The sequence below is a fragment of the Sceloporus undulatus genome, chromosome 2 (genome assembly GCF_019175285.1).
Source record: "Sceloporus undulatus isolate JIND9_A2432 ecotype Alabama chromosome 2, SceUnd_v1.1, whole genome shotgun sequence".
Lineage (NCBI taxonomy): Eukaryota > Metazoa > Chordata > Lepidosauria > Squamata > Phrynosomatidae > Sceloporus > Sceloporus undulatus.
In genome coordinates, this window is record NC_056523.1 from 269,424,483 (window position 1) to 269,437,469 (window position 12,987).

General features: G+C 36.8%; 1 protein-coding gene across 1 annotated transcript in view; it reads right to left on the minus strand.

The window, feature by feature from the left end:
- Nucleotides 1–12,987, minus strand: part of CAMK4 (calcium/calmodulin dependent protein kinase IV) — a 122,433-nt gene that overhangs the window by 61,720 nt on the left and 47,726 nt on the right. Inside the window, exon 2 of the mRNA XM_042454916.1 lies at nt 7,489–7,567. Within this exon, the coding sequence (XP_042310850.1) occupies nt 7,489–7,567 (79 nt within the window). The remainder of the gene's footprint in view (nt 1–7,488; nt 7,568–12,987) is intronic.

Sequence of the window (12,987 nt, forward strand, 5' to 3'; positions counted from 1 at the left end):
AAAAAGAAAAACAAACTGTTAATACATTCCTTGCCTCAGTATTTTCCTAAAAGAAAAACATTGCTCTAACTTGTGAAAATAGAATAAATCATCCAATAAGTGGACTACAGCCTAGGATAGATAGGTTAGAAAAAAAATATCTGCCACCTCTAAATACCTACCTACTCTACATGAATCCAAGTCTGAGGGGCTGGATAAACTGCATCCAAGAGTTTTAAGGGAACTTGCAGGTGTAATCTCAGATAACCTTTAAGAATTCTGGGAGGACAGAAGTCCCAGCAAATTGGAGAAGGGCAAATGTTTCCATCTTCAAAGGGGCAAGAAAGAGGACCTAAGCAACTACTGAGCAGTAAATTTGATGTTGATATCTAGAACAAATAATTAAACAGTTGGTCTGTGCACACTTTAGATACAAATGCTGTCATCATGCTTACACACGACAAAGATAGTGACACAGATACCAAGTCTTGCCACAAACCAAGATGCCAACTCTGCCTGCACATATTATATAGTAAATGTCATCACAATATTAGGGGTACTTTCATGTGCTCATCCTCCAATGTGATTTATGCCATACTATGTCATCAATGCCCATCAGCACTCAACATTGGGCAAACAGGCCAGTCTCTGTGCCAGAGGATAAATGGACATAAATCAGACATTAGGAATTGGAATACACAAAAACTGGTGACAGAACATTTCCATCTCTTTGGGCATTCCATCTCAGACCTCAGAACAGTGGTCCTTGAACAAAAAAAATTACAAAGATAGATTGGAAAGAGAAACAGCAGAATTGGAGTTCATCCACAAACTACAGTCCCTCAGACAAAGATAATGGCTTCCTGGCTCACTACACACATTTCAACACTATCTGACCACATCCTCTGGGGAGTGCCCGACACCCATCTATTCTCCCCAACTATGGCTAGTTTTCCAGGCAAAACTGGTCTTGCCACTTCATTTCCATACACAAAGGCTAGTTCACTAATAACCATTGTTAAAACTAGACTTGCCACTTTATTTCCATACACAAAAGATTTTGAATTTACATTCTCACATACCAATGACATATATATGTCTGTTCCTGGTTTCCACTGTACCAAATGCCTCTGAGAAAGTAGACTTAAGTCTAGGAAAGCTCATGCTGCCAACTTCTTTCTTTCAGCTAGTCTCAAAGGTGCTAAAAGATATTTCTACAAAGGACAAGCTTGTTTTCTGCTGCTCCAGAGATTAGACACACAAACCAGTGGGTTCAAATTATAAGAAAAGAGATTCCACCTAAACATTAGAAATAATTTATTTACTGAAGGAACAGATTGCTCCAGAGGGCAGTAGATTCTCCTTTTTGGAGGACTTTGAACAGGAGTTGGATGGATATCTTTCAGAGGTATTTCAGTTGTTTATGCCTACATGGCAGGGGGGTGGACTAGGTGGTCCTTGTGGTCTCTTCCAACTCTATGACTCTAAAATTAACAAAACATTGAATGGAAGTAACCAAGGCTTTTTTAAAACACAGCATTCCTTCTGTACACCTACACATGCACAAGTGCAAGTATCACAGAGTCCAAGAAGAATATTGGCATTTGAACAAGCCTCATATTTCAACAAAAGGGACAGCCCAACATGTCGGAACAAATGGGTACACTAGTCCTAACTCCATTGAAGGGAGCCAAGAAGTGCTTAACCTCCTATGGTTATCCAGAATTACTAAAACTGTGTAAGTATATTTTGAAGGTCTTGTTTCTCTGAAGCCACTTAATATGATTCCTACTATGAAAAATATATAAATAAGGGAATACCTTTTCTTCAAACAACTTCTTTAGAGTTGCACAGAGCTCTTCAGCAGGCAACTCCTGAAACAACATTTTTACAGGTTACCAAAACACTATTACAATAAATGATTTTCTGACCCCAGCTTTGCCTTGGTCCAATGAATGCATTGGAGCTTAATGTACTCATAATACTCTCAGTAAGTAATATGTGGTATGTGAAAGGGATGACTTAAAAAAAACTTGTTATCTTACAATTAGAAAAACATGTCTAGCCAACTCTTTCTTAATTACAACAATAATCTAGCTGATCACAAAAATGTGTTCCTAATGCATTTATAGTTTACTTTGCAAAATATACTTATTATCAATACTTATATTTCAAACAGAAGCAGTACAGTGCTTTTATTCCTCAAGGCTGAAGGCCTAATTTAATTAAAAGTAAGAAATATAAAAAATCATAATGTACCAACGATTAATAATACTAGCCTGACTAATACTGTGAAAAGCTGTTGATAAACCTGGAGTCACGAGGGGAGAACCTGGTAAATATTCTGACACTATCCTGGGAGAATGCTGGGATATAAATAAAGTAAAACAAAACAACAGCCATATTATTCATTCTCAACAAAACAAGAAGCATTTTCCACCTACTTTCTTTTATGAAACTCTCTTCTAATGTTCATGAAAACTAGTCTGTACCTCACGTGACTTAGTTCCAAAAGTCTAGCCAACAGCTGACACTGAAATATATTGCTTTCTGTTGCTAGCAATATATAGGGGAAGGCAATCTGAAGCAGGGAAACAGCAGACATAGAAATATTTAGGCATGGTGTGCTACTCAGCTCCCAATTCCTCTCTTCTGAAGCTATATTTCTTAAGGGTGGGAGGGAGACAGAGCTTTGTTACATGCATTTACACATAATTCGTAGTTCCACAAAAAAGGTCTTTAACTGGCCAGAACAGCCTCTGTTTAAAATACAGAAGGCCCAGGTCTAGCTCCTAACATGTTCACTTGAACGAGTCAGTGCTATGCTATTTAACATTCTGCCTCTAGAATAACATTTAATAGAAAAATGATATCAAAGCATCACTGGATTTATCTGTATGAACAATCACCCATTAAATTGGAAACTAAAAAGGTATTGCTACTCTTGTAGTAATATAAGAATGACAAAGAGTTTTGTGGCACCTTAAAAAAAGGTTTTATTGGCACAGGCTTTCCTGGACCTTATTTCAAATAAAACATATTACTCCTTAAGGTGTCACAAGACATTGTTACTTTTACTGCAACAAGATAAAGCAATTCAGTCCTCCAAAAATATTAAGATAGTTCTGCTTTCTGTAAACAAAGGGGAATCGAAGTAATATTTAAACTAAATTCCATTTGACATTTTAGTTTCAAGTCATCACTTACACAGAGTCAAATTTCATGCTACCTGCAAATATGACAGGCTCTTTCTGTAAAGATTCCCCTTTTATCTCAGCCTTTCTCCTTCCAAGGAGAAGCAGTGGACAGTGAATGGTGCTGAAGTGGGCATTCAGGCAGGGAATGTGGCAATAATGCTATGCCTCTTCACACCTTGAAAGGATTATGCTGCAATCACACAGGGACATAAAGATATCATTACAACTCTGCAGTCAGAAGACACAATAGGACAATACTAGGCCAGGCTCTGGATAACAATAATAATTTTGAAGCTGTTCCACTCACAAGAGAATGGTTATTTCCTTTTTCTTTTTTGAAATGTGACAATAAAAAAGAGATTCTTCCATAGTATGTTAGGAGGAGGAATGGCAAAAGTCAATAATGCAATTGAATACATGTCTGGTCAGAAATAAGCTTCACTGATTACAGTAGGACTTTATTCTATATAAATCATGCTGAAAAATCAGCCAAATGAATCCATAAAACAAAATGGAGGCTAGGAAGTGATGACTTGAAACTGTTTGTCCTCAAATTATTGGGTCAATTTCATAAACGTTTGACTGAATCATTGTTTCTAGCCTTCAGGGTTGTGTTAGTAAGGAAATTTTGCAATCTGTCCCATGATGGATGGGAATCATGTAGACTTCCAGATGTTGTTGGACTATGGATCCTAGCATTCTACATGATTAGCTATACTAACTAGGGCTGATGAGTGCTGCAGTCCAGTCACACTCTTCTCAGCCATGGTTTAAAAACTGATCTTTAATGTAATGCCGTACAATCCACTGAAAAAGTTGGTAGCAAACTATGTACCTAGATGGTTTTATATGTCCATTAATCCAACCAGTTTCTTTGGCATAAAGTACTTTGAAATAAGATGCCTTTTATGCTAATCTCCATGACATTTTTTAAACTGAACTCCCAAAATGAAAAATAGCACTCTGTGGAGATACTAAATCAGCATTTCTAACATTTTTTAAAAAAATCAAGCATTTGAAAGCACCTTACCTTTTTCTAAGAATAATTGTAGACCATTTTACATATTATTGATAGACTGCTTCATCCTTTTCTGCAGTTCTATCCATTTGCAAAGTAAAGAGCTAAAACTAACGCAAGTTCACTTCAGATATATAGATGCTATATCAATATTATTTTTATCCCCTTCTCTAATAATTATTAGCATTCTGCTTGCCTTTTGATAACTACCTGTCTTTTATGTTTTAAATATTGATAGGAAGGTCCTTTTATCTGAGAGATAATAGCTAATGTGGGGCTTCAAACAATTTAAGTTTAATTTGGATCATATTTAAAATATGCATACCTTTCAAGTCATCTGTACTGAATCTATTGTTTGCTCTCCTAGCCCCTAAGTAAAAACTATGAGAACACTGTAATGAGAGCTCAACATAAAGTTTCCAATTTGATGACAGCACATTTTTGAATTTTGAGAAGCAGTTGCTAAAGACATAAGGATGTAAGAGCTGTCCTTGGTCAGACCAAAGTCCTACTTAATCCAGCATTCTGTTTATATAGCAACCAACCAGCTGCCTACATGAAGCCTGCCTTGAAGACATGAATGTGACTGCACCTGCCATCTTGCATTCCACAGAAGTTGGTTTTCAGGAGAACATTGCATCTGATAGTGGAGACAGTATGTAGCCAAAGTAGGCATTTATAGTGTTATCCTTCATGAGTTTGTCTAATCCCCTTTTAAAGGCATTCAAAATGTGCCTTAAATTTGTTTTTTAAAATTATATTTAACAAAATATATAATAAGTGTGGTGAGCAGTGGTCAAATAAAAAAAGTTGAAATATGAGGAATTGACTCTCAGGTAAACACTGTTATAAAAATAGATAATCTGAAGGAATTAAGATTAAAAGAACTGAGTCACTACAAAATGGATTCAACTGTGGGAAGTAAAAGTGTTAAGATATACATATATGGAAATGACTTGGTTAAAATTACATGAAGTGTTTTTATGTTGTTTTTGTTGCTGTTGTTTGAAATTTAATAAAAAATGAAAACGATAATAAGTGTGTGGCTTTGTGGTTAAGGCACCAATTCTGATGATCGGAAGATCAGAAGGTGGGCAGTTTGAGGCCCAAGTGCAGCATGATGGGGTGAGATCCTGTCACTAGTCCCAGCTTCTGCCAACCTAGCAGTTTGAAAGCATGCAAATTCAAGTAGATAAATTTCTCACTTTGGTGAGAAAGTAACAGTGTTGTGTGCAATCATATTGGCCACATAGCCACCAGAGCAGTCCTCGAACAACACTGGCTGTTCGGCTTAGTAACAGAGATGAGCACTACCCACTACACTCGGCTACAACTAGACATTCTTGTCAAGGGACTATCTTTACCTTTTTATAATGAATTTACATTACATGAAACAGGTAAATTTTATACATACACAAGTATCTGTGCAATTGTTGTAAAGGTATGAATAGGTTTATAATCTAACAAATCCTTTACAATTTAACAATAGTTATTACATATTTTAATTTTTTTCTCTTTTTTTTTTTTTTTTTTAAATCTTGGTATAGTCTTGATCTGGCCACTCTCTCAAGTAGCAAAATGTCTTGAGACTGATCTGTGCACCAGAGTATGTCAATTTATATTCCCTAACCCTCTTTCTACATTTAGTACTTTGAAAACTCCCTTACTTATCTTAATATGGCAACAAATATTAGAGCAACTGTTTTGAGGCATTTTCAGATGCTTTCATAATCATAACTCTAGCTGAATCTCCTAAGTGTACAGTACTTCTTTTGAATTTTTAATCTTAATGCTATTTTTATAATACCATAAAATGTTCAGTGCACAAAGAATATGTCACAGTAGGTCTGTGTTTTTCAAAATATTCATACTTGCAAAATTGAAATAGTGCCTACTATTAACCTAGTTACAAAAGAAATCAATAATATTCTGCATAAACAGAAATAAATTTACTCTAATTTTAAGTCATTTGAATGTCTGATGAGAGGCAGAAATCTGAAATACACATCTGACAGGAAAAAGAGAAACTAATAAATCAAATTATTGATAATTTGCTGCAACAATGTTGTTGCTTCATGTGGACTAGCATGGCATAAAGTTGCCACTTTTACAGGAATGAGTTTATGGTGTTTCTTTTTTGCTTCACATCCTGCACAAGCGTTGAAGTGGTGGATTCTTTCCTCTTCTTTTGTATTAAAGTTTCCACTTCTATTAGTGTATTGAACTCAAATGAGGAAGTCACATGTAATATATGAATTAATCTATAGTACCTTCCTTATTTGTAAATCTACCCCATGAGCTTTGTTTTCATCATTTTGACATCTTCCACCAATGTTTCTCCCCCATTTTATTTTATAAAATACAGACAGAATACAGTCTGTATACATCAGATAAGTAAGGGGCTATACAGATTGCCCCTAAGGGGCAGCTGCTCAACAGATCGGGGTTGTGGCAACCTCATGCCGTGGCCTCAATCCAGCTTCTGGAGAGCGCAAAAAGGAGCCACAAAAAGTGGCTCCTTTTTCTGCCCTCCAATGGGTACCATAGCAGCGGCAGTGTGGCTTTATGATGCACCTTTGGCACTGCATCATGTGGATGCAGCGCCCAAGGTGCGTCATGATGTTACACACCATCTGGACCAGCACATGCCATCATGGTGCCATGGGGGCAAAGTTAGGGTGTCCAGCGTCAGGATGCTGTGTCCTGACTCCGCTCACAGGTCGGCACTTTCTGCTGGTCTGTATAGGGCCTTACTGTGCAAAATAAATCTCCATAGGGGTTCAGATGATGTATACCTCTCCCTTTACCAGCACAGGAGATGTCTCCATGAGCATACAGCTACCACAGATGTTCCCATTCACAGTACCCAAAAAAAGTCCCCAAACATTTGGATCAAACGTCCTTTCACTGTCCAGTGATCAGAGCCTTAATTTATATGAACCTCTGGCTAGTCTTGGCATTTTCCCTTCAAATGAACTCAATAGTGGAAAAGGAGCAGTTAAAATTTGCTTGATGAAAACCAGTAAAAAACTGTCCTGCCTTCACTTATTGTGCTTTGTTAGTAATCGGGATACATTCGGTTCATGGCAGATCTTCCTGTCAGGTCATGTACAGATTGCTGTAATTCTCTGGGAAAAGACTCATTCTAGCAAATGTTCATGTACACATCATCAATACAATTTAAAGAAAGTTGAAGATTCTATATTGGTTGGTCTGTGAACCAAAGTTACAGTTTTATGCATCCTTCAAAACAGAAATTGCAGCAAATAAAAAACTATGAACAGGGGAACTTACAGTTTTGTTCAATATTTTGACAGCAAATGGCTTTTGTGTTCCTTTCTGTCTGCATCTGTAGACAACAGAAGTAGCACCCCTGGAATAAGAGAGAATACATATTTGTATTCAGGTGTGTAGACTATATTCTCACACAAATAGTATTATATGTTAGAAACACACTGATTGTTTTCAAAACCAGGTTGCCTTCAAAACCTAGCATTAAATATCTTACATTTCTCAAATTTTCACAGTACTATCTAAATTTTCAGATTCAGATTTAGTTCAGTAAACGATTTTCCTAGGATTTGGGCATACCAATCAAATCAAATTTACAAGCTTGGATATTGTTTTATCAACATCTTCACCAAATATTTGTGCATACAATTCCATTGGCCACATGTACCTAGAGGAATCAACCTAAAAAAGACTTCAGCAATAGTGTCATTGTAACTTTCCTGCAAGAACCGTAAACTTTTTCATTATTGGGTTTTTCTGTTCTGCAGGAAAGTTATAATTTCACTGTCAGAATGACTTTTAGCACATTGGGAAATGTAATCTTCAATTGTCAGACTTAATAATTTCTTAGCTCTTTTTTGTCTTCAACTTTCATACATTGGTTTAAAAAGCAGTGACAGAATTAGGTGATTTGTGTTATTTGGAAAAACTCTGAACATCTCTAACAAGCTGGTGTATCTACCACCTCTCTAATGGAAGAACTGCTGCTTTGAAAAATATTTTGCCTGGATTTTGAGTTGCCATTAGGCAATACCAATCAAATCACCTTTACAAGCCTGACTGTTTTGAAAAAGTACAAGAAATTAAATGGAATATGCCTTTAATATAAACATATGGAATTCATTTGTATTTATACATTTGAGATGGTTAAAAGAAGGAAGAGTGAAAGGGAACTGAAATTTAAAAAACGAACTGAAGGTCAAGTAGACCTGACATAGCAAGTTTCTGAGTTCGTTTGAAAGATATTATAGAATAAAATGAATGCTGAACTTAGAAAGAGAAATGAGCTTTGAGTTCCTTCAGTAAAGGTGAAGTATTCAATAATAAGTGAACCACTTCAGATTTCTGTTCAGCTAGGGGAACCCACAAAGTAATCTTGGGTAAGTCACATTCTCTCAGCCTCAGAGGAAGGCAATTACAAATCCCCTCTGGAAAAAATATTGCCAAGAAAGCCCCATGAATAAATCACAACAAACCAGAAGTAACTGGAAGATACCCAACAGCAACAAACAAGAATTATTTGGCAGGCAGGGGGCGGAACAGGGCTTCAGTTTACACTTTGTTCCTTTGGATTTTTCTGCCTATGAGATTTCTACGCCTGCAGAGCTCTTCAGCAGACAACTCCTGAAACAACTTTTTTACAGGTTACCAAACACTATTACAATAAATGATTTTCTGACCCCAGCTTTGCCTTGGTCCTGGGTGTCACCTGGGCTAGGGACACCACTGTTAGAGGAGTGACCAAATGTAAATTACAGTACCGATTCTGTAAGAAGGAAGGCAGATACATTTTAAATCAACTGAGAAGAAACTAGCATTGCTATCAATCTTATTTAATCTTTAGGCTAAAGGAGAATGCCTGGAGAAGAATCTAAGAATAGTCTCCTATATGTAGACTTTTTCAAGAGCTAGATGCTTCAAAGAGCTAGTTAATTGGGAAATAATTTACAGGGCATTATGGTAACAACTCTGCTACACAGTTGGCCTCCCACCCCATTAACTAGTACAGAGGCATACTGCTTTTGAAAATGGAAATTCAATTATTGCAGCTAATATCCTCTGCAGACCTATACTCCATGAATGCATGATCCTTAAAAGGAAAGCAGTTGAGGACAGGGGACACACACATGTGAGCTGTGCACATTTTGGGACAGAAAAATAAGGAATGAACTAAAATCAAACATTAGAGCAGGGCTAGTTGGTTTTAGACAGGCTTTGCAATATGTGAAATGAGGTTTCCAGACAGAGAGGAGCATCTCCTTTTCTCTAGACCTTCTTCCAGTTGGTGTCAGTTATTTCTTTGGCAGCTTGACTAATCCCCAGAGAACCTGCACCTTTTGCTCATTCCGCCTTCCTTAAAGAATCTATGGAGCATTCATATAAAATAAATAATAAAATAAAACTTTTATTTCTATTCGGCTTTTCTACTATTATAGCAATAAAAGTGGCTTACACATTAAAACAAAACCAATACAATACATAATGATACATAATACACTTGGAGGACAGCTGAGACTTGAAGCACTCAGAAACAAATTTGGAGCAAACCCTCTGTTATAGTATGGGGACTGGCATAATTTCCCCTTAGATCTGCCTCTGTGCATTTTGTGATGCAGTGCATCACTTTGCATTTTTAAGCAGTTGTCTGCTTCTTGAGATGCAGTAGATACATGAGAGAGTCAATAAAAAGTGGAGACAGGCAGCACTCCTGAATTCTAGTAGAGCACCACTGTCTAAATCTCATCTCATCTGGTTGCCCTCTCTACAGAGGGCATATTCTGATTCAACCTAGACTGCAAGTTATTCCCCGTGCACAGGGATGTGGTGCTGAATACACAATGAGAGCCAGCTGCTTAATAATCCACATGGATCAATTAAAACAAGAATAACACTGTGAATATATAATTCCAAGAAAAGCAGCTGTTCCTGTTGGAATACGCTTTCTCTCATTCTTCCGCCATGAAGATTTTCTGTAGAGCCCTTAATGTGTTTTACAAATAGGTGCAAAAACTGTTAATGGGCCACACAACAACAACAAAAAAATAATAAAGGTGAAGGAAGAATAGAACTGTCCATTTCCAAAAATGAACAGAGATCTGGTAGTTTCATCTGCATAATTCTCAGTTAATAGCAAAGCAAGTATTAAATAGAAAAGTAATGTCAAATCTCCTGAATGAACATGAGCACACGCACACGCACACACAGAGTTAAATTATATATCCCCAGTTCTCCAGTGAATTAAATTTCAGCAAAAAATGCTTCCATGGAGCTATAGGTAGAAATACCTACTGTGGATGTCTGCTTATACAGCAGAAGAGACGTTTTGTGCCAAGGTCAAAATAAACCTCTGTAAATAATGAGGGAGGAAAGGAAAAGGGGAAATAGGGCCTGAAGAAAGAAATCAAGAGCAGGAAAATGAGGAATAAGGGAAAGGAAGAGGGAATGTGAGAGTGAGAGCGAGAGAGAGCTCCATGACCATGAAACCTAAAAACCTGAAACTTTGCATGGACAGTAATGGAACCAAGATCTGCATTCCAGTGTTGTTTTTTTAAATGGATTAATTCCAATTAATCAGCATGTACCCTGAAGTACTATCTTCAACTAGTAAGGGAAAGATCTCTAACCAGGAGAGAAATTAATTTCTTCACATAGGCCCTAAGTAGTTCTATGTAATATTTTACACCAAATATTCCAAACAGTTCACACACACATGCACACACACACGGGGGGGATGCTCTTTCAGGCAGAATGAATACATTTTGGTGGAGTTGAGATATTAGTTGCAATATATACACACACATACATACAGTGGGCCCTCCCCTTACAGGGGAAATCCACATATGCTCGCGTTCCATTAGAAACAATGGGGTGCGTACACATGGCAGCGCCACGGGCGGACGCACCATTGTTTTCCCATCGTGCAGCTTCCACGTAATCTGGAAGCCGCATATAGTGCGCCCATGTATGGTGCATGCACACTGTATATATATACACACATATATCTCCAACTAACATTTCTTTTGTTGCAGATTATTTTGTCAGTTCCCAGCACCAACTGCAATACTTTATACATGTGTTTGGTTCCAGGACCCACTATGGATACCAAAATTCATGGATGCTCAATTCCCATTAAATACAATGGCACAGTGAAATTGTGTCCCTTATATAAGAGGGCATAATCAAGGTTTGTTTACTGGATTTTTAAAATTATTATTTTCAAGATGTGGTTGGTTGAATTCATTGATACAAAATCTGAAGGGGCTATATTGTGAGAACACACACCTCTTTGGCCTAATCTGGAAGAGTTCCCAGACAGAGAGACTGACCCTTGGTAGTGGGTGAGGTTGAAAACTGAGCAGAGATAAAGGCTCAATGCACACCCAAGTACAGGAAGAGAAAGATTTTTGGGAAAGAAGAAGAAAGGAGGGAGAAAAGAGCGAAGAAAAAAGAGAAAGGGAAGCAGGCAGGGGTGCTAACACATGCAAAGCTAATGCTTTTGGTAGCTGGATATAAATGAATAAATTATTTGTTATAATTCATTCTCCTCCTCCTGTGATACTTATTTCCTTTTTTGCATGGCAAACACATACAGCAACAATGTGGTGTAGGAATTTTTCATTTTCTAAAAAGGCTTGGTTTAATAAAATTAATTAATACCATAATGAACAGATACAATATCACCAAAATTACTCTCAAAAATAGAATTAACTTTTTTTTTCAAATCACTGTACCTAGAAATTAATATGTATCTCAAGTAAAACTTTGTAGGCATGTCAATAACATCATCACCACAACCACTGCTTTCTGTACTTCATGGTGCACCTGCATTTTTATCTTTTCTTTTATGATACTGATTATAAACATAGTAATGGAAAAGTGTTACCACAAACTCAAAACACACAATTAAAAAAAATGATATTAACACAAGACATGTTGTATATTATGTTTCAAGTACCTTTTCCTTGAGCTTTGTAGAACACAATACATTCACTAATGAAATATGACTTAAATATTTACAAAATAAACTATGTAAAACTTTGAACTGTTATTTTCATTGCTGTTTTTAAATGAAATATTGCAGCTGGAATTCTTTTGGCTGTTGGAAAATGTTTGAGATAGAAATGTAGCACATCATATTTGCATGGTGTACTTTTAAATGAATTCAATGGAATTTATTTCCAGTGGGATTTATTCCCAGATACATATAGGATTCCAGCTTTAGAGCACTGATATCCTGGGTTTCAGACTGTAACCCTACAGGCATTTAATTGGGAGTAAATCCTATTGAGCTCAATGAGGTTTGTTTTTGAATATGTGGGTAGTACAAGCTTATACTGGTCATTTTTTAAAAAACCAAATGAAAAACATTATGGTAGAAAAGAAAAGGGAGGGAGTAATTACAAAAACAATAAAATTACAAATTACAAAAATTACAAAAACAATATGAAAACTAATAGCATGTGAAAAATAAGAATGAAACCATTCAGCGTAAGAGCCAGTTACTGGTCAATAAATATACTTTCCCATGATTCTGGTAAGATATGAAAATTCTGATGTGGTAAAGACACTGCATGTGAAGGCAAGGGTATAAAAATCACCCTGGACCTGACCTTATTGAGTGCTGGAGAAGGCGAACAGCAATTGTGAGTACTCTGAGCCACCTCGCAATTTCCATGTCTAGGGGCTGTCAAAGCCCTCCAATACATGCCTCCAGCAGCGATCTCTTCCATCCAAAAGTATAAATTCCTTTGGCTGCCTGCTCTGATCCTTGAGTGTTTCCTG